General features: G+C 38.3%; 1 protein-coding gene across 1 annotated transcript in view; it reads right to left on the bottom strand.

Moving 5' to 3' along the window:
• Positions 1 to 4614: 4614 nt before the first annotated feature.
• LOC139654785 (complement factor H-related protein 1-like) overlaps positions 4615 to 20766 on the bottom strand; it is a 32707-nt gene continuing 16555 nt past the window's right edge. The window contains exons 7-10 of the mRNA XM_071531959.1: positions 8792 to 8980; positions 6480 to 6662; positions 5592 to 5771; positions 4615 to 4805 (exon numbers count right to left, since the gene is read on the bottom strand). Of these exons, the coding sequence (XP_071388060.1) occupies positions 4615 to 4805; positions 5592 to 5771; positions 6480 to 6662; positions 8792 to 8980 (743 nt within the window). The remainder of the gene's footprint in view (positions 4806 to 5591; positions 5772 to 6479; positions 6663 to 8791; positions 8981 to 20766) is intronic.

The following is a 20766-nucleotide window of genomic DNA, read 5'->3' as shown; positions in this document are numbered from 1 at the left end:
CTTTCGAATGTGTTGAGCAATATTTTTTACATGTGACTATTAACTGGAATCATTGAGGTTACATAATGAGCGGTTGCATAATGTTTTGCAAACTTACACTGCACCTACTCTTAGGCTGGAAAAGTCTGGAAAAGATTGTTAAAAGTTTGTGGAATTGCACTAAAAACTAGGGAGACTAATGGAAAATTATTTTTGTTTAGTCCCGATACAAATGACTAGACATTTCAGTGTAGTCGTAGACCCGCTGTCATTATGTAGTGGGCTAGTGGTCATGTTGACTAGTAATTATCAGCATTCATGATGCTGAAAGTAAGACATGAAGTCGTGACATAACAGACAGATAAATTTCCAACCAATGAATCCATGTTTTTAGCTAGATTACTGCCATGTGTGGATAAAATCAGGATTAAAGTCATATGTGACATTTTACAGGCACAACAGAATAAAGAACAGGCTGATGAGCAAATAGGCCATGCAAGTTTATTTACTCCCATTATCTGTTATTCACATGTTTGTTCTGCCAGGGCATTGCCATCACTTCCAGTTAGCTAAACCACTTACAGGCACATGGGCAATAGCAGAACACCATTTGTACACATCTGACGCATTTCAACATTGCCAACTGGTCTTCCTTTTGTACACCTAAATGTAACATGATCACTGTGCATTGTGTACAGTTTAGCCCCATGGAAAAATCGGAATCCAATGTTGTTTGTCTTCATGACTTGGTCTGTCACAACGCAGGGCTCTGGAAGAAAAACATGAAAACCATAAGTGTAATTGAAGGATTTAATATAAATGGTATTGCATCACCATGGCAAGGCAGTACATAATATGTAAAACTGGTGTTTTTATGGTAAATCTAAAAATGGAAGGGTAGACTTGATGCAAAAATATATGTATTTAAACCAGTGTTTCGACATAAATGTCTTCCTCAGGGAAATAGATAAGTGTTGCCTTAAATAACGACAGGCAGGCAGCAACCCTCGTTTTCACAAGATAGTTTCTTACTCTGCTGTGGTTGGCACCTCTCCAGTACTGGCACGTGTTCTTTTGTTCCTTTTTGTCCAAATCATAAACGAAAGATGGATGATTTTGACTACAAATTCATCTGCTGCACATGAATTTGGATTAATCTAGTTTGAGTTCAACTGGGGCCGCCCATATTAAAATTGCAAGCACTTTTAGCAAAGCATTCTGGATTGAGGTGGGCATCACATGGTGTATCTCAAATCATTTTGAGGATTCAGTTAGGATTTTAACAATCCTAACTGAAAGTTTGGCCATGACTTCTAACTTTGGTGCATGTTTAGTTTGAGACATTTTGTGGTGTATGTCCACCTTGCAAGCACAAATGGGTCTTAGATCCAAGGTAGCTCCTGACCTGGAAAAGTCATGGTATTTTAAAATAGTACTGTACACCCCTGGGGAAGTTATGAAACATGATAAAATGGAGAAAAGTTTTGGAAAAGTCATGACATTTATTTGTGAAGTTTATGATTTTTTTAATTTTCTTGAATATGGTCAAATGTCACAAAAAGTTGTGAAAAGGTGTGCGAAGCCTGTATATCAAAAGTTTTTATGATATACAGGCTTTGCAAAAGAGTTCAAGCTTAGTCAAACTGCAGGGTGACCTATACATCTCTATATGTCAGACCTAACTGGGCCATTCCAAGATACTGATCTTTCTTTCTTCCATTCCTGGCTTGATTTGGCTCTGTGCTTCAGAACATTGCCACGTTGAAAGATGGAATATTTCTTGAAATTGATCTTTTTTTGCAGAGGGCAGCTGATATCCGCCAAATAACTTGGTATCTGTAGCTATTCATGACTGTTCTTGAATTTATTTTAATATCATTACTTGCAGACAAAACGTGGGTTTGTCATCTCTGGAATAATATCATGAATTGTCATAGTTTATAGTTTAAAAGAAGCTTCATAGAAAAATAATTTAACCTCATAGCAAATAAATGGTAGCAAAACACAAGTAGCAGATTCCTGAACAGTGAGATGGGATAAATGGCATGACAGTATCAGTGTTTGAGTCTGGCCTCCATTTTCAGCAGTGACATTCTTGCCCCTTCCCTCTTTCAAAATTATGAGGCGAGGAAGTAGTGATGAGTGGAAGGAAGGAGATCAAGGAAAAGCCAAGCTAAAAATTCCCGGTGGCAACATTCAACCTACACATTTTTGCCTTCAAGGACAGTCCTGGACTATCCGTATTGGCCTTGCATAAAGCAAAGCAGAATTCTGAGAAAGGGAAATGTTTTATTTACACTGAAGCTACTATGAAAACCTGAACACAACATACAAACATATTTTTCTTCACCTGATTTTTCCGTTTTGATTCCTCATCATCTTTGCGTATTTCTTTGAAATTAACAACTGATCTGACAGTGATGATGATCTATTTCATGATTTTGCCTGGTCTCTTAACCTTCACAAACATGGTTTGGACTGTCCTAGGCTGTAGTAATTACATGTGAATTATTATGAGTACTATTCCCTCCTAAATGAAACTGAGCAGAAGTGTTACTTACTCAGGCATCTCATCTCTCCAACCCATTCACCGTTGTAGCAGGTTTTGTGAGACTGACCATCCAGGGTGTAGTAACTCTGACAGACGTATTCAACTCTTTCACCGTGGGCATACAGTCATTTCACAGAGTCCTTGATGTCTCCATCTGCAAGGAGTGGTGGCTGTCCACAACCCACAGGTGCTGAAAGAAGAAAGAGGAAGTAAATTTATAGACTTTACAGTGACAGACCTTTTGGGTAAGAGTTGGGAAAACACTTTACTGTAGTTTCATGAGCAATTACACAATATATCACACATATATTGTCACATATTGTCGGTGCACCCCTTTAGCATGTCATTCAGTTTTACATTCAATCAAATTTTTCCTAAAACAGTGTTAAATTCAGTCCAGGCCAGGTGAATGATAGGCCTTTTGGTATCAGCAGAATCAGCTGCATAAATATTTATAAAGTCTAATTGTAGTGTAAAATGCAGCTGTAATCTGAAGCATTATCCAACATTCTTACCGTCCTGTGATAAAGAAACATCCACGGTCATCCACAGGACAAGAAACCAAAGCAGTAGAGAGAATCTCATGGTGACGACCCAGGATGTGGACTCACTGTAGCCAGGAATTACTCCATAAACAAAATGAGTGTCTGTGGCTGAGTTACTGTTTATCCTCAAACAATTGTGGATATCAAAGTTCTGCACAGTGGGATGGCACACATTTGTACAAAAGGGTGTGGAAAAACTGGCTCAGTAGCATGGACACGCAAGTATTCTCTCTGACTTGCATTCACAAATGCACGCATATACGTAGGAATGTACATAAACACAATAAACACATAAACACATACTTTCATTTTATGTTAATTCATATATTTTCTTAGTGTTATGAGGAAGCCTTCAACCCAAACACAGCTAGTCATAGATTATCATCATATCAGTGGACTTTAGGACAGATGGACTGGCACAGATAGCCAGGTTTGAGGAGTAACAGGTTACATGTAATCCGATCACAGTAATCTGATTACAAATAAATGCTAACTACAATCCTAGCAGCGATGTGCCAAATTCAAACTGTCAACCCAAACAAACCCAGCATTTTTACAATATGACATTATGGCACGGTAAAAATTCATATTGAAAAAGATTTGGAAGCTGTCTTGAACTGATATCAGAAAGACATTTAAGTCCTGGTTTCACTGAACGATGCAGGCAGCAGCTGTGGACGACTTCAGACTCGTCTCAACTTTCATTTTGTGCTATACTTACATGTGTTTTCATGTAACGTTGGTGCAGGCCGTCTATCAACATCATCTATTCAAAATGTTCAACACTGTGAAAACCGTCATTTTGAAAAAAGGTATTTCTTGTTGGATTATCCAAAAATGTTTTTGAAGGAAACAATGCATTTAGATTGGGAGATTAGCTGCTAAAAAAATGCATGTTGTATTTTGTAACATTGGTTGACTTCTAACAGCTGGTAAATTGGAATAAATTGTTTAACTGTGCAATCGATTAATTTTAAAGGTAAAGTAACCGTAAAAAAAAATAACAAAGTCACATTTGATCATTAATTTAAAGTGTTTGGGGACATGGAGTTTTTGTTCAAAACAGAGTACAAGTCAGGATTGTGAAAGCCAGAAATCTCAGCACCTGATGAAGTAATCAATGAGTCATTGGTATTCATAAATCTATCAACCTCCTGTAGATATATTATAGTCATTTTGTGTTTTGGAACAGTCAAAATTTTTAACGTAATGCCCCTTTAAACACTCACCTAAATAGATAAAAATGACTTCCTATTCATCAGTCATGTCTAGCAAATAAATATATGTTGGCAGCCATGTGAAATCATGCAAATCGATAATTATTGTATCAATATCTTCTTGGAAAAGTGTGACATATATCAATATGGAAAATCTGGAAAATATAGAGACAGAAAACAGGCTGATTGAGTAGACGACCATGTATGTTTTATTAAAATTGAGACAGAGGATCAGTGCATAACAGCAACTCTTTACTCTGGTTATTCATTTACATGTTTGTCCAGCCAGCTCATGGCCATCACTTCCAGTCAACTAAAACTGCTACTGGCAAGAGGGCAGTGAAATCTCACCATCATTACACCTCTGACGCATTTCCAGCCTGCCGTCATGTCTTCCTTTGGCGCAACTAAACGACATTTCATCATTGTGTTCTGCATACAGTTTAGTTTGATATGTATATCTGAATGCAATATTATTTTTCCTCATGTCAGCTTCGTTCACAGTGCAGGGTTCTGCAAGAGATAATGGAGAAAAAAGATTCTGTTAATGTCAGGAATGACTGTAAAGCAAACTGCACACACCCACTGATAGAGTTTAGGCATTACAGATTTCAGAGGCTGCCATGTTACAGAAGCTCCACAATCCTGTTCTATGGCCACCGCAAGGTAACTGTTGATTCTATGGCAGCTGACATTTAGAATAGTTTATCATCTTGGTGATGACATTGTTGCAAATTTGCAACCAAACATGAGTCTGAGTTTTAAACAAAGGTCAGTAACACACTACAACCTGGACAAACTGTATCTGCCAGTGTCTCTCACATCTCCATTTTCAGATTTTCTAATACTGTCAATGACAGCTGCAATTTTTCTTTGTCTATGGCAATTTTCATGACCACAGGACCTAGTGAGACCTTTCAAATAGCTCTGTGTGTTCAGTAGATGCTCCTTGTGTCCTTTTCTACATATCTGTCAGTGAAGAGTATCAGCTGCATTGGCATAAATGAGCAAAATGCACATCTATTTTTTCATTTAAATCAAGCAAAATGTTTGAAGATGTGGGTTTGTTCTTTCTTGCCAGATAAATGTCATGATTATAAAGCCTAGTGTCAGTGTTAGCCACACTTAACGCTTACTGTGTCTTTTTCATCAGTAAAGGATGCTTAAATGAATCAAATGGGGACATGCCACAACTGCAAAACCTTTTGGTAATTAAAATGAAGATGAATTGTGATTCTACAATATCATTGCTCAGACTGCAAAATAAATAAGAAATACTCAGGGAGAAATGTAACTTACTGAGGCATCTCATCTCTCCAGTCCATTCACCATTGTGGCAGGTTTTGTGAGACAGACCATCCAGAATGTAGTAAGTCTGACAGATGTATTCAACTCTTTCACCGTGGTCATACAGGTATTTCACAGAGTACTTGATGTCTCCACCTTCAAGGAGTGGTGCCCGTCCACAACCCACAGGTGCTGAAAGAAGAAAGAGGAGGTAAATTTATAGACTTTACATTGACAGACCTTTTGGGTTAGAGTTGGGAAAACACTTTACTGTAGTTTCATCAGCAATTACACAATATATCACAGTTACATATTGTATGGCATGTAATAAAGTTGGAATTAAAAAGGTGCATCAACAATGACCTCCAGTCAGTGATCACCATAAAGCAAACAACCACCAATTTGAACAAAAATCTATATCTATAATCTATATATTTTCAGTCCCTATCTTCATATAACTTACATCTGTTTGATACTAGTTATGATATGGATATATAATTTATCATGTACTATATTGTGAATTTATGCAGCAAAATATACATACAATTTAAGTCAGGATTGACGTTAAATATGGAAAAAAAATGTTGGGAATGCAGACTCCATATCCCTTAATAAATTTGTCCATTGATGAATTGATTGATTGATTGATTTGACATTATTGAACCATTTTGTTATTGTTAATCACATGTCATGTCAAAAACCATGCCATGTTTCTCACAAATAAAAAGGTGGGTTGACCCTCATCCCTGAGTATGACACATATCCTAGGAAGTATGAAACACAAAAGCAAGGCCTTTGATGTCACAATGCATTGTGGGCAACATCAGACAGAAAGGTCAGAGTTAATCTTTTCCCATGAGTCCCCAAGATAAAGAGTAAGAAGACAAGAAAGGGATTTACCTCCACATGTTGGAATGTAATCACTCCACTGTCTGTTTGCTAAACATTCAACCTCTGCACTCCCTTGAAGAAACTGTCCACGGGGGCAAAAAAACCTTAACTTGCTGCCTTGTCTCATTACTCGGCTTGTCACTCTGGTGGTTAATCTCACACTGGCAGGTATGTGTGGGACTATGCAAGCTTCTGTTTTGAGGAAAAAAATATGAAACAAATTTGTTTCATTTTATTTTGGATGAACAGTCACATGTTGGACTTGAGATTTGACTCATTTAGGATACATTTAACATACATCTATACAGTAAATACAGTAAATAATATATAGTTGATGTTTTTGCAGTACCAATAATCATTGCATATAACTTCAATATTGAATTGAACTACAAAAAATATATGAGAAATATAATCTTCCTCTGGCACCATGAGTGGACACTACAAACTGTATGTGTTAAAGTCCCAATCCAGATTTTTGAGTTTATCAATTATGGGTATATACACATATTCTTGAAGGATGGTAATTTTTAATTTAATTGGTTTATTTTTTCAGGGACAATGCACATCAATCAACAGTCAAACTGTAAATGAGCTAGAGTTAGCCAGAAAGGCTAGTTTTCATCTGCTGTAGCTGGCCAGATGTTTAAAAAGCAGCCTAAAATTTAAAATAAGATAGAATTAAAATGCATGTGTTACAGAGATAAAGAGCTAAGTAAGTGACACAAGAGAGACAATAAAACAAGAAAGGACAGATTAGCAGACAATGGCATGTAGACAAAACAAATGCACATATAAGCATAGCGTACATAAGACACTAAAGCAGAGCGGACACAATAACATAGACTATAGCATGCGTCGGACAGAACAAACACACCTACAGTAAAAGCACATATATGACACCAGAGCACATAGCATACACATCAGCACGGACAAATGCACATACTAGAGGCAAGACAAGCAAGCAGGACAAGACAGTTGGCAAGATGTTGGCAGAAGCATCAGTTGCAGTACTAATGTATACATGTCTGGCTATTAATAAGCCATCATTTCAGCGGCCCTGTGAAGGAACGGTAAGTACTAAGTTCTCTAATATGCGCTGGTACTGAATTCCATTCCTGCGACACCTTAACTGAGAATGCAGAGTGGCTAAAGGCACTTTTTCTAATGGGTACAACAGTCTCCTCGAGTTGAAACTCTGGTTGCCCGGTTGGTATTTGACCTGTGTGATGAATGTTTGAAGCGGAGGGGGAGCAGTGTTATGCAAGATTTTAAAGACAAGACAAAGATTTGCATACTTAATTAGATTATCCCAACTCAAAAGTTTATGCTTTCTTAAAATGAGGCAGTGGTGGTAGGTGTTTGACTTCCCGTCCAAAACTTTGAGAGTTTGTTTGTACAATGTTTCAAGTGGCTTAAGTGTTGTTTTATTAGCTTGTGCCCAACTTGTCAAGCAGTATGTGAGGTGTGAGATTATCATTGCATTCATATATAACTTGACTGCATCAGTGGTCATTGAATTTCTGAGTAATCTGAAGTTAGATAAATTAATTTTAACCCTATGACATACTTTCTTCACATGGGATTAGAAAGATAACTGTGAGTCGATCAGGATGCCCACATATTTAAACTCAGAGACAACTTGTAGTTTTTCTCCTGATAGCATTATGTCTGGTTCTAAAGTGGTTCAGTACATGGTGCAGTACTTAAAACTATATTTAAAAAAAATATTCACACACTGTCAGGCTTTGAGCTCTTTGTTGAACAGCACTCTTTGTTCCTTGGTAAGCCAGTGGATAGATGTGACTTTAGTGCTAAGGCACATGCCATGTTCTGCTGTGGGGTTGAATCTGACCTGTGACCTATCTCCCATGTCATCACCCCTCTCTCTCCCATCTCTCCTGTCTCTCACTACTGTGTACCATGTAATAAACCAGAGATACCTTAAAGATACCTTAAAAATATAATCTTTTGAAAAAGTCCTGTGTTCCTTTGTAAGCCAGTGGATAAACATGATGTTAGCGCTACACTTTGTCCCTTTGGAAGTTGAATCCATGGATCATCTGGGAAAATCTGGATGGGGCAACACTCTCCCCTCCCTGAACAAATACTGCTGAGATGAGTTTTTGAGAGGGTGGGTTTGAGATGGTTTTTTTCAACCCGTGACCGCCCAATCCGACACATACACATATCCGAACCCGCCCGACCCATTTTCATACACATAAAACAACGACCCGAAACTGATCTGCAACCCGAAAAAAAACAAAACTGTATGACAAGCAAACTATCTTTTTTTTTTTTAACTTTTCTGAAAGTGAACATACCACTGCAAGTTGGAAAGTGGGCATCCCACTGCCCAGTTTCCAAACATTCAACCTCTTCCACCCCTTCCAGTGAATATCCAAGACCACACTCAAACTGTAATTTATGTCCTTGCTTCGTTGTTTCATCGGCTGATGGTAGTCCAGTCACAATCAGATGAGGGTGCATCACCTCAGCTTGACAAGCGATATCTGAAGAGAATAAAACATGCATGATCAATAACAAATACCACTTCATAAGCTCTCTGTACACTAGAAAGTATCATGCTGGCTTCTTCTCAAATGAAAATACAATTTGTGGTGCTGTGAGCACTTTTTATGAATGAAATGCATTATTTTATGCATTATTATTATTAGCATACTGTACGTACTGTACTTGGGAATAATTATCCTTTTACAAGCATTCTACATACTGAATGGCTGGTGGTAATCATTGCTGTTTGCATGATTTCATATGCTTCTGCATTACGTGTTGAATTATGTTTGTATCTTCATTTTGAAAGTAAGAAAATAACATTTTTGGATCATTCTTTCAATTAACGTATTGGCTACATGTCATTTTACAAGTTATCATTATAAGATGATCCAATAATCCATTGTGTTGGCAAAGGACTGGCAAAAGGACAATATGTACTATGTTTGCTATTGTGGGTGAGCAACACATTCTGTTCTGCCATCTTTATTCACCTGTCATCCCACTACACCCCTCTCTTCTACACCCCACCCAAACCAAAACGGGGCCAAAGAAATTTGAATGTATGAAAAAAAATTGGAATTAATGAAAGAAACTGCATTTAGGAAAAAAGAAACTACAATGGAAAACCCTTTTTTCACTTCTTTGTTTGCGTTTAAAGCTTTTTTCAGTTTCACAATTTATTTTTTCCATTTCCAAAATAAGATACAAATGTCATTGTATATGGCGGCAAATGCAAGAAATACAGTGTCTTCTTCAAATACCTTGACACAGTGGGTTTGGTGTCCACCCATCCCTTGTGCATGTGGCCTCCTTCCTGCCATCTGTGGTTTTGTAATCTCCTATACATCTATAACTTACAGTTTCATTCAACCTTCTCCTTTGCCAGTGGTAGGAAGGAGTCCACTGATAATCCACATGTTCATCATGTATATCGGCACATATTACCTCTAAAATAAGAAAATAATTGTGTCAGTGGGAATCATCTGAAGTAAATCAAAATCAGAATAATAATTATTGGAGTTAATGAACAATCACAGTAAAACACGACAACTTCAACAAAAGCTCAAGACCTTGGCACACCGGTGACTCATCCCATGTTCCATCGTCTTTGCAGGTAACCTGTTTCGAGGTGTGTCCTGTGGTAGCAATCCAGAACGTCTCTGCACATGTGACTGTTACTGTGTCACCAGGTGAAAACACACTTTTGGAGTTGGGTTCATAACTGGTTCCCGTCATTGGTGGCAGTGCCAACCCACATTTTATTGCTGCATTGGTTGGGAAATTAAATGTGTAGTATGTTAGTTTGTTTTAATAAGAGGAACTACCATGACAACCATCCGATATCATTCTTTCAGTATTCAACGAGATCTAAATAATAAAAATAAGGCCTAATATTGTGCATCTTGAAGGTCCAATTAGAGTAGGCACATATTTGTTATTGCATTGAAAACGCAGGATTTCATTTTCTTGGTACTATTAATATTTGCATTTTCACTTATTTAGTTACTTGAGATCCCAAATTGATAGTTAACTTCATGAGAGCGATATGAGACTGATTTTTAGGTATTGTAGGAACGTTTATTTTATCACTTATGCCACCTTATGAAAAATAATAACTCTTCATAATCAGTGCCACTGTGTGTTAGGACCCCATATTTCGTACATTAATATTACCCACGTGGGAGGATATCAGCTATATATTTTTATAGTGCCCCATGTGAGGTCAGTATTGTTAGTTATTCATGCTTTTGTAATATTCACACTATAAAATAATAATCAGTTACGTGCATAACTATGGTTTAATGATACAGATCCTGAACATTTAAATTTAGCATCTCTCAGTTCCGCCACCAGGTGGAGCCATTTCTTCCCAGAGCAGAAGCCCTGTACTTGCAGGTAGTGCATTGTGGTAAATGGTGTTTAATTCCAGAAAAATTTAGCTTCAATACTAGTTTAGTTGTTAACTTTAACCATGATTAATCTAACTGCCATTTTGAGCCACAGCGAGCCACCGGCCCTGTGAAGCCACAAAGCCAGAGAGTTTTTATACCACAAGGTGTCACTGCCAAGCATTTCAGCTTGTGTAGATCGTTATGCATTAAGCTTTATCCCACATAGCTATAATGTGCCACAATTCAGCTTTGCATTCTTTTCAATAGGCCCCCTTACTACTGTTGTAACTAAACCCAGTAAACGGTGGTGCTGTAGCTAACCCTGTACTACAGTAAAAGCCCCTCCCAAAAGGTATTAAAACTATGAGTATGACCAGGCCGTTTCAGTTAAGCTTAAGGCCAGTGACCTGACCAACTATGTTGAAAAGTGCTATGAAAATTCCACCATCCTATGTCACAGGCCTGGGCTTACACAAGCCTCTAAGGGCTAACATCAGTCAAGACCAATGATCTAAGCATCCATCTCCCATTGGCACAATTCATTCTTCATCACATGAATATGGGAAAAGGAGGTTTCAATTTGACTCAGGCAACTCTGATCAACAGTCCTCTTCTTTAGAACCTTACTATCCAGAGCACTCTGAGACTCATTTGGGTACTCCAAAACCAGTCCTTCTCTCCATTTGTCTCAGTACTTAAATCAGGGATGGGCAACTTGTGTGGTGATGGGGGCCACAAAATGTAGAACTGATTATCAGGGGGCCGGAACGTGCGCACGCGCACACAATACACACACACACACACGCACACACACACACCTGTAGTCAACCCATTTTGCGCCTATAGTGTTTCTATAATCATTCAGTCACTTCCTATAATAACTGTGCCTGTAGTGTTTCTATAATCATTCAGTCACTTCCTATAATAACTGCGCCTATATTGTTTCTATAATCATTCAGTCCTAACTGCTATAGTGTTTCTCTGGGAAACACTGGATGAATGCTGCATCCCAGCCGCTGCTGAGTTGAAAGCTTCGCCCGGTCTACTACAGGCAGAAATTTGCGGCATGTTCGGACGTTTCTGTGTGATTTTCAACGTTTTTTTTTTTCGAGTGTTCATGAGCGAGTTTTCTTTTGCCGTTCATCTTTCGCTGGGTAACAACTACTGCTGGACAACGTCCTGTGAGGCTTCTGCTGTCTGGTCAACAAGAAACCTACGAGTCCCATTCCCTTTTGATAGAGCACCCCAGTAGGTGGGGCTCTCTAGTGATCAAACAGAGTATTACAGTCAAAGAAAGTCTCAGTGAAATTAATACTTGATATAAAAAATATCTTAGGGCTGGGAATCGATTGAAAATTAACTAATTAATCACACAATTTTCTGTGATTAATCACAATTAGTCGCTTTTTTCCCCAAAATTATTAATTGACCAAATTTATCACTAAATCACCGAATTAATGTAGAATCAGCACAAAGAAACTATATTTGAAATCAAATACTATTGTTTGATGCCATCTTTTTTAATTGAAAACAGACTCTCCCCTGTGAACTACAGATCAGTAATTTCTATCAAAACCACCAAGATTCAGCTTGAAAGCCATTTTTCTTTATATGCACTAACTGAAATAATAACAAAAGCTACAGCTGAAAAGTGTCAGTTGAAACTTTCTGCCTAAAACTCATCCTGTCCTTCTCCATCATTAGCCAGGATGGCTTGGCTGGTCAGCCACTACAGAAAAAACAAAACAAAACAAGCACAGCTATGTACAATAGTACAGACTCACATCGCCCTCTAGAGGCCTGTTAACAAACTGTGGATGGCAGACCGACTACTTGACCGACCTGAAAATGCCTCTTCATGCTGCCATGGGAAAACAAGCACAGATCCTGTACAGGTCCACTAACGTTACTTCAATACCACAAGGTAAAAATGTTACCTACTTTTAGAATTTGTTGGGCAGCAGAAGACGCTACTTACACATGCCCGTATGGTGCAAATTGTGGAATGTTAAGTTTCACTTTTGTTTTCAAGGAGAGACTCGGGATTGAATACAAAGCTGCTGGTCTGCTGGTCATCATCAAATGACAGACATGATGTGATGTGACATCAGGTGCATTCGAGATCCATTTTGATCCATTTCTATTCATTGACCAACTTTTATTTTGTATATGGGAGACACTGCATCTTGCAGCCAAAGACGCCCTCTGCTCTCGGCTGCACCATCTATGACTTAAATCAAGACGAATCAAGACTTTCAGAATCAAGCGCAGATACATACCTTCCTGTCTCTCTCACTCTCTCAAATAAAGCATAAAAATGCCAAAAATAAAAAAAAAGAAAGCACAATCCCACGTCTGACACCAGTTGTCGTAGTTTTGTTGTAGCTAGCTGTTGTACACCAGGAATCAATGGAGGCGAGGCAAACACACGCCACAACAAGTATGGATCTGTTATGTTCTGATAGGCTTTACTTGGCAAACTTTTACAGTTACAGAGTTACCTCAATGCTGATGATCACAGATGGAAATGGTCAGGCTTGTCTTACTGTTGCAACTGGGCACAGACAGAGACGGGAACTCAACAGCTAGCACACAGGGCAGACAGGAGACAACTAACAACGGGGAGGGGGAGAGGGACAAACATAAAGCTGTCTCCGCTGAACTGTAGAGCTACACCAATCCACGTTACAATAGTTTGTGCATTTAGTTTCTGGAAGTCCACACACAGGTGCATCATTGTTTTGTTTTCTCACCACCACAAAAGCTGACGAGTATGGAGACTTGGATTCCCTGATGATGCCTGCTTCAAGGAGAGTTTGGAGGTGCCTTTTGGCTGCTTGGAAGTCTTGAAGTTGAATAGGATGGGCTCTCTGTTTAAATGGTTTCTCATCTTTGAGCTTGATATGATGTTGGAACTTAACTCCTCCAGTCTACTTAATTACCCATCCAAAATCCTAAGTGTTATTGATTAAGTTGTCCAAACACCTTTGTCACTTTGCCTTTCAAGGCTTCTGTACCTCTTTAATGACTCAAATCTGATTTTCCCTTTTTCTGTATTATTTAGTATTTTTCATGGAAGCCCTGAAAGGTTTTTTTTTTTTTTTTTGGCGGCCAATTACTAAGTTTATCTCATTCGGACGAGTTACTAACTAATGGGCCAAACTCCCAAAAAGTCAGTGTAGCCCTTTAACAAGTAATTTAATTTAATATTCAGTAGCCCTATTAAAATCAAATTTGTCCTAAGTGGAACATTCTGCCAGTGGGGTAAGATAATTCAGCATTTTTTTTAGAAACAAATGTTCTTATCTTGAAAGTATCAAGAAGTATCAAGAAAAATTACACTTGATTTACGAAAATTCATTTTTCTCACTCCCATGGCAGACGTCTTTTTTGTGTGTTTTTTTTCAGCATATTCACTCCAGGTGAATGATAAACCTTTTGGTAGCAGCATAATAAGCTGCAGAAATATTTTGTTATTGTTAATTGCAGTGTAACTTACTCAACATTCTTTTCATTCTTGTGATAAAGAAACACCCATATTCATCCCATTCTTACCGTCCTGTGATACAGAAACATCCACGGTCATCCACTGGACAAGAAACCAAAGCAGTAGAGAGAATCTCATGGTGACGACCCAGGATGTGGACTCACTGTAGCCAGGAATTACTCCATAAACAAAATGAGTATCTGTGGCTGACTTACTGTTTATCCTCAAACAATTTTGGATATCAAAGTTCTGCACAGTGGGATGGCACAAATTTGTCCAAAAACTGGCACAATAGCATGGGCTCACCTCCAAAGTCCTCCCACAACCACACACACACACACAAACACACACACACACACACACACACACACACACACAAACACACACACACACACACACACACACACACACACACACACACACACACACACACACACACGTACAAGTATTCTCTCTGACATGCACTCACAAATGCACACACATATGTGGAAATGTACATGTGTACAATGCACAACACAATCTTTGCAAAACTCACCACACATCCATTTTATGTTAATCTTAAACAATCATTTTGAAAAAAAGATATTTCTTGATGGATTATTTGCATATTGTATTTTGTAACATTGGTTGACTCCTAACATCCGGTAAACTGGAATAAATTGTTTAACTGCGTAATCAATTAATTAAATAAATAACAGTCAGATAAAATAACAGAAAGTGACATTTCATCACTAAAATAACAGATAAAATAACAGAAAGTGACATTTCATCACTAAAATAACAGATAAAATAACAGAAAGTGACATTTCATCACTAATCCAAGAGTTGGGGGACATGGAGTTTTTGTTCAAAACAGAGTACAAGTCAGGATTGTGAAATCCAGAAATCTCCGCACCTGATGAAGTAATCAATGAGTCATTGTTATTCATAAATCTATCAACTCCTCCTGTAGATATATTATAGTCATTTTGTGTTTTGGGACAGTAAAAGTCAAACTTAGTCAAACTTACTGCCCCTTTAAACACTTACCTAAATAGATAAAAATCACTTCCTATTCATTAGACAGGCATGTCTAAAATAAAATACATAAATGTTGGCAGCCACTGAAATCATGCAAACCGATAATTACTGTATAGGACTTAATATATGGAAAATATGGAAAATAGACAGGTGAGTGACTAGACAAAATGTAAAAATAATGCAATTTTGTTGTACAATGACAATAAAGAGGAAATCTTTATGACCATGTATGTTTTATTAAAATTGAGACAGAGGATCAGTGCGTAACAGCAACTCTTTACTCTGGTTATTCATTTACATGTTTGTTTGTCCAGCCAGCTCATGGCCATCACTTCCAGTCAACTAAAACTGCTACTGGCAAGAGGGCAGTGAAATCTCACCATCATTACAACACTGATGCATTTCCAGCCTGCCGTCAGGTCTTCCATTAGTGCATCTAAACTCTATTTCATCATTGTGTCGTCAATACAGTTTCATATGTATATTTGAATGCAATATTATTTTGCCTCACGTTGTCAGTGCTCACAATGCAGGGTTCTGCAAGAGATAATGGAGAAAAAAAAGATTCTGTTAATGTCAGGAATGACTGTAAAGCACACACACTCACTGATTTGCCCAAACCCACTGTTTGGGCATTACAGACTTCAGAGGCTGCCATGTTACAGTAGCTCCACAATCCTGTTCTATGGCAGCTGCAAAATAAGAGTGATTCTATGCCAGCTGATGTATTAACCCATGTGAAAAATGATCAGTTATAGGTCACTATACTACCAGTTTAGAGGGACTCTAAACTCTACGAGTTGAGCCACCGGGGCGCTCCAAAAACATGAAAACTTAAAAAAAAAAATTGGGCAAAAACGAAGGCTTAATGTGGCTGACCTAAAATCAAAATAGAAAAATTAATCTTTAATTCAGGCATCAGGGAGATACTGTGGTGAAAATTTTAAGTTAAAAGTAAATCAGTAACATGGCCAAAAAAAAAACATGACAAGAAACCCAAATGAAAAAGAATGAAAATGATGACGAATCTGAAATAAATAAGGGGAACTTCTAATGCTAATTACTTACTAGCGTCAAATGGAAAACACTGGGTAGAAACCAGAATATTGTCTTTAAACTAGTGCTGTCAATCGATTAAAACATTTTATCAAGTTAATCACAATAATAGGCTGTGATTAATCGTGATTAATCAGAAGTTTAAAATACTAGTATTTACTTGTATTTTTTGGGGAGATAAACAAATACATGTGTGGTGTTGGAATAAAGAAATGCATGACAAACTGGTTAGAGGAATCCATTTTTTTTTTTTACTTTATTATAACATCTCAACTTAGTTTTGATGATTTCTGAATTAGAATTAGAATATATTGTGTATAGTCTTATTGATCTTATTGATTTTCCTTTCACTTGAAATATTCACCACAGTATTTTCTTCTATTATTTGTAGCCTACAGTGTGACAAATTAGGCTATTAGAGAGACATTAACAAGATTTTAAGTGCTAAGGCTATGGACTGACAATATTATTTGATCCATGTGAAAAATGATCAGCCGTACAGTACTGTGCAAATGTCAGAGACCACCCTTTCACTTATTTAATTTCCAGTCAGTCGGCCATTCAGTACAAACAATAATGCAGGAAACGCATATTTAACTGTAAATTACACAAAAGCCTCCAACACTAAGTATAATATCAAATCTATCAGTATTTAATTGTCCACTCTTTACTTCTGTGCACCCTACTGCCACTTTTATCTTTCATCCTTCCAATCTTAAAACCAATAAAAGTCGTCCCCAAAAGTGTCTGACATTATATTAGCACACTTTCCCTTCAAAAGTGCCACTAACACTCACACGTCTTTCTCTAGTTAACCACCAAATCCTCCTCTCCACACTCGCTGAGCTTGGCTTCTCAGGATCTGCTCTCCGCTGGTTTGAGTCCTACCTACCAGGGAGATCCTTTAGAGTGTCTCAGTGCTTGGACCCCTTCTCTTTTCAATATACACCACCTCACTTGGTGCAGTCATCCACTCACATGGCTTCTTATACCATTCATATGATGACGATACCCAGCTCCTCCTATCGTTCCCGCCAGGCGACCCCACAGTCTCGGCACGGATATCGGCATGCCTCGCCGATATCTCGGCGTGGATGAAGGAACGCCACCTTCAGCTTAACTTGTCAAAGACTGAACTCCTTGTCATCCCAGCCAGTCCCTCTGTACAACAACAGATCAGTATCCAGCTCGAATCAACTCAGCTCATGCCCACAAAGTCCAGAAACTTGGGTGTCATGATTGATGACCAACTAACCTTCAAGGAGCATGTGGCTTCTGTTGCTCGGTCATGCCGATTTGCTCTGTACAATATCAGGAAGATCAGACCCTACCTGTCTGAGCATGCAGCACAACTCCTAGTACAGGCGCTTATAATATCACGCCTTGACTACTGCAACTCCTTCCTGGCAGGGCTCCCGGCATGTACGCTCAAACCTCTGCAGATGATCCAGAACGCGGCGACGCGTCTGGTCAACCGGCCCAAAACAGCACATGTCACTCCACTGTTCATATCCTTCCACTGGCTCCCAGTTGCTGCCCGCATCAAGTTCAAGTCCTTGATGCTTGCCAACAAAGCAGCAACCAAAACGGCTCCGACCTACCTGAACTCCCTCGTTCAGGTCTACGCTCCCTCCCGCTCACTACGCTCTGTCTGGTGCTGCCACCACAACCAGGCCCTAAGTCTCTAGCCAGACTCTTCTCTTCTGTGGTGCCTCAGTGGTGGAACGAGTTACCAAACTCCATTCAATTCGCAGAGTCCCTCTCAATCTTTAAGATAAGGCTAAAGACCCAGCTCTTTAGTGAACACCTTCTACACCTGATGGACTGTGTAACCAGTCTCTATGCACTCTATGCATTGCCTCGCAGCAGTGTCTCGTAGCACCTATGTCCAGCTGGACCAGAACTTAGCTTTATGGCGCTTACTCTCGTTGTTCTCTCCTGACTAGAGCCTTGCTTGTGTTATATTGAAATCTCATGTGTATGTCGCTTTGGATAAAAGCGTCTGCCAAATGGGAAATTGTAAATTGTATTTCTGATGTGATGTGATATAGGATGATGAAGGGGAAAGTCAAAGGACAATAAGTGAACAGGAGTTTACAAAACTGGAGTTCAACAATTATTGCAAGTTATAGAGAAAATTGGACTCCTACCAACCTGGCAAGAGCTGGTACACCACCAAAAATATCTCCATCAGATAGACAGTCCTTAAAGCTTTCATCTTTGAGAGATAGGAAAAAATCAAGCTCCAGTCTTGCTTCAGATCTGAAAGTCTCCCGAAAAGAATGGAAGCTGTAATAAAGGCAAAAGGTGGACACACTAAATACTGAAAAAATTGCACTTAATGGCTGTTTGGACTGGAAATTAAATAAAAGGGTGGTCTCTGACTTTTGCGCAGTACTGTAGGTCACTAAACCAATACCAGTTCAGAGGGAACATCACTGATCACTGATACCATTTCTCATAGTCTACATTTTAACGGAGCAATGCCAGTCTTCAAACTAATGCGTGGATGTTTTAAGGGACACTGTTTTACAAAATCTCAGCCATTTAAGCATTAATCCAGGGCATATGAGGCTGCAGTAACATTGTCTTCACAAACAATAACCTCATTTAGCTTAATAAGAAATGAGTTATGATGAGCTTTGGGTGTTTTCTACCAGTTAGTAGGCTAGTAAGAGCAGGAAGATCTAAAATATGTTTTTCCATTTTTCTAGATTGTGTACCATCAAATACAACTAAAATTAAAAGAAAGATTACATGTTGCGTGCTGTTGAAAATATATTTTCCAGAGACCGCAGAATCGTGTTTAACCTGCTGTAGGCAACACTACAGAACCTCCTTTCAACACATTCAAGGGCGCTGACAGGGAATGATTGAAAAGCCTGTCAATCTTTGATCTGACCATTTGAAGAGCAGCACACACTCACCACTCGGAAACCCCGCCCCCTGAATGTTTTGTCCAAGAAAGGCAAAGGCAAATGTCAGAAATGCAAAGCAAAACTCAGAAACGCAAGCAAAAGCCAGGAAAAATGCAATCGCAGTTCAGGGCCAGCTCCTGTTCAAAGCATTAAATGATGACTTGATGTCTCATGCAGAATTCAGCTGCAATCTAGGTGAAAATATCACATTTTATTGCTTTGTTTCAAACTACACTTTTAAATTAGTTTGCAAAGACTGAGTTTGGATGCAAATGAGATTTCTTTGCCTTTCACATTTTAGCACTTTGTCATATTTTGCAATGTTCATAATTTTGGATTGCTATTATTGTTTTTTGGTTTGGGATCCCACATTTATTTGCTTTGTTTTCATAGAATGGTGCTTCTCTTTGGTCAATGTGTAGCTGATCCTGTGTAAGTTACCAACTCCGGAATAAGCAAAATGTGCACACACCTGCATGCTGCCACTACATGTTGACAAATAAATTCTCTAACATTACATTTTCAATCTACATGTCTAAATTATCATTATTTAAGGGTAAATCTTTAAATTAACATTGAGAACATGTTTTTTCACACTTTTTCACTGAATAACAGGAATTGCACCACCTGGTGGTTAGAACCTGGTATTATCACACTGTAAAACAACATAAACAACTGCTCAATCTGTACAGGGGAAATAACCATCACCATGTTAACTGAGAATACATTAAATAGTATGAAGAAGCAATACCCCAAGGCCCAGCTTCTTACTATATGTCAAACATGGAGAACTGATGTTATATAATGTCTGCTGGGGTGGGATTGACGTGGGTTTGGGGGCATCTGAGGGTGGATTTTGACAATTTATTTCATTCAACCTTTATTTCTTGAAGAAATCATTGAGGGTGGACCTCATTTACAATGGTGTTGATATTACAAGGATAAAACAAAACAAAGCCAAACAAAACAACAATAAGAACATTAATAAACAGTAAGGGATGAAAAAAAAAACTGTTAAACAAGTGCATACAGATAGGGGAAGATCATGTGATCATGTTTCTGAAATGTTTCTGACAGAATACATTTTTAGGATGTGTTGTATCTGAATCATGAACAAGAATGACTTTAGTCCAAATGAGATGTTGGGTACTATATTTACAGAATATTAAATGAATGCCCAATTAAAATGTCCAATCTGGGTACAGTCAATTAGCTTGATTTCTCTAAGATCAACTAACAAATAATGTTACAGGAATACTTGTGTTATTGGTTTCTAACCACAGGAACCCTTTCAGAGAGAATTATGTTCAATCATTAATACTCCTAATTTTCTCACCAAATCCCCAACTGTTTCACAACATCTGTTATATATGTAAGGCATATGATTCAGGTTACAACACAAAGAAGTA

The sequence above is a fragment of the Centroberyx affinis genome, unplaced genomic scaffold, assembly GCF_046629955.1.
Source record: "Centroberyx affinis isolate AG114_WGS23_722 - 3 ecotype Tasmania unplaced genomic scaffold, CSIRO-AGI_Caff_v1 ptg002150l_1, whole genome shotgun sequence".
Lineage (NCBI taxonomy): Eukaryota > Metazoa > Chordata > Actinopteri > Beryciformes > Berycidae > Centroberyx > Centroberyx affinis.
The sequence above is the reverse complement of the archived record's forward strand: the minus strand, read 5'-3'. Positions and strand labels throughout refer to the sequence as shown.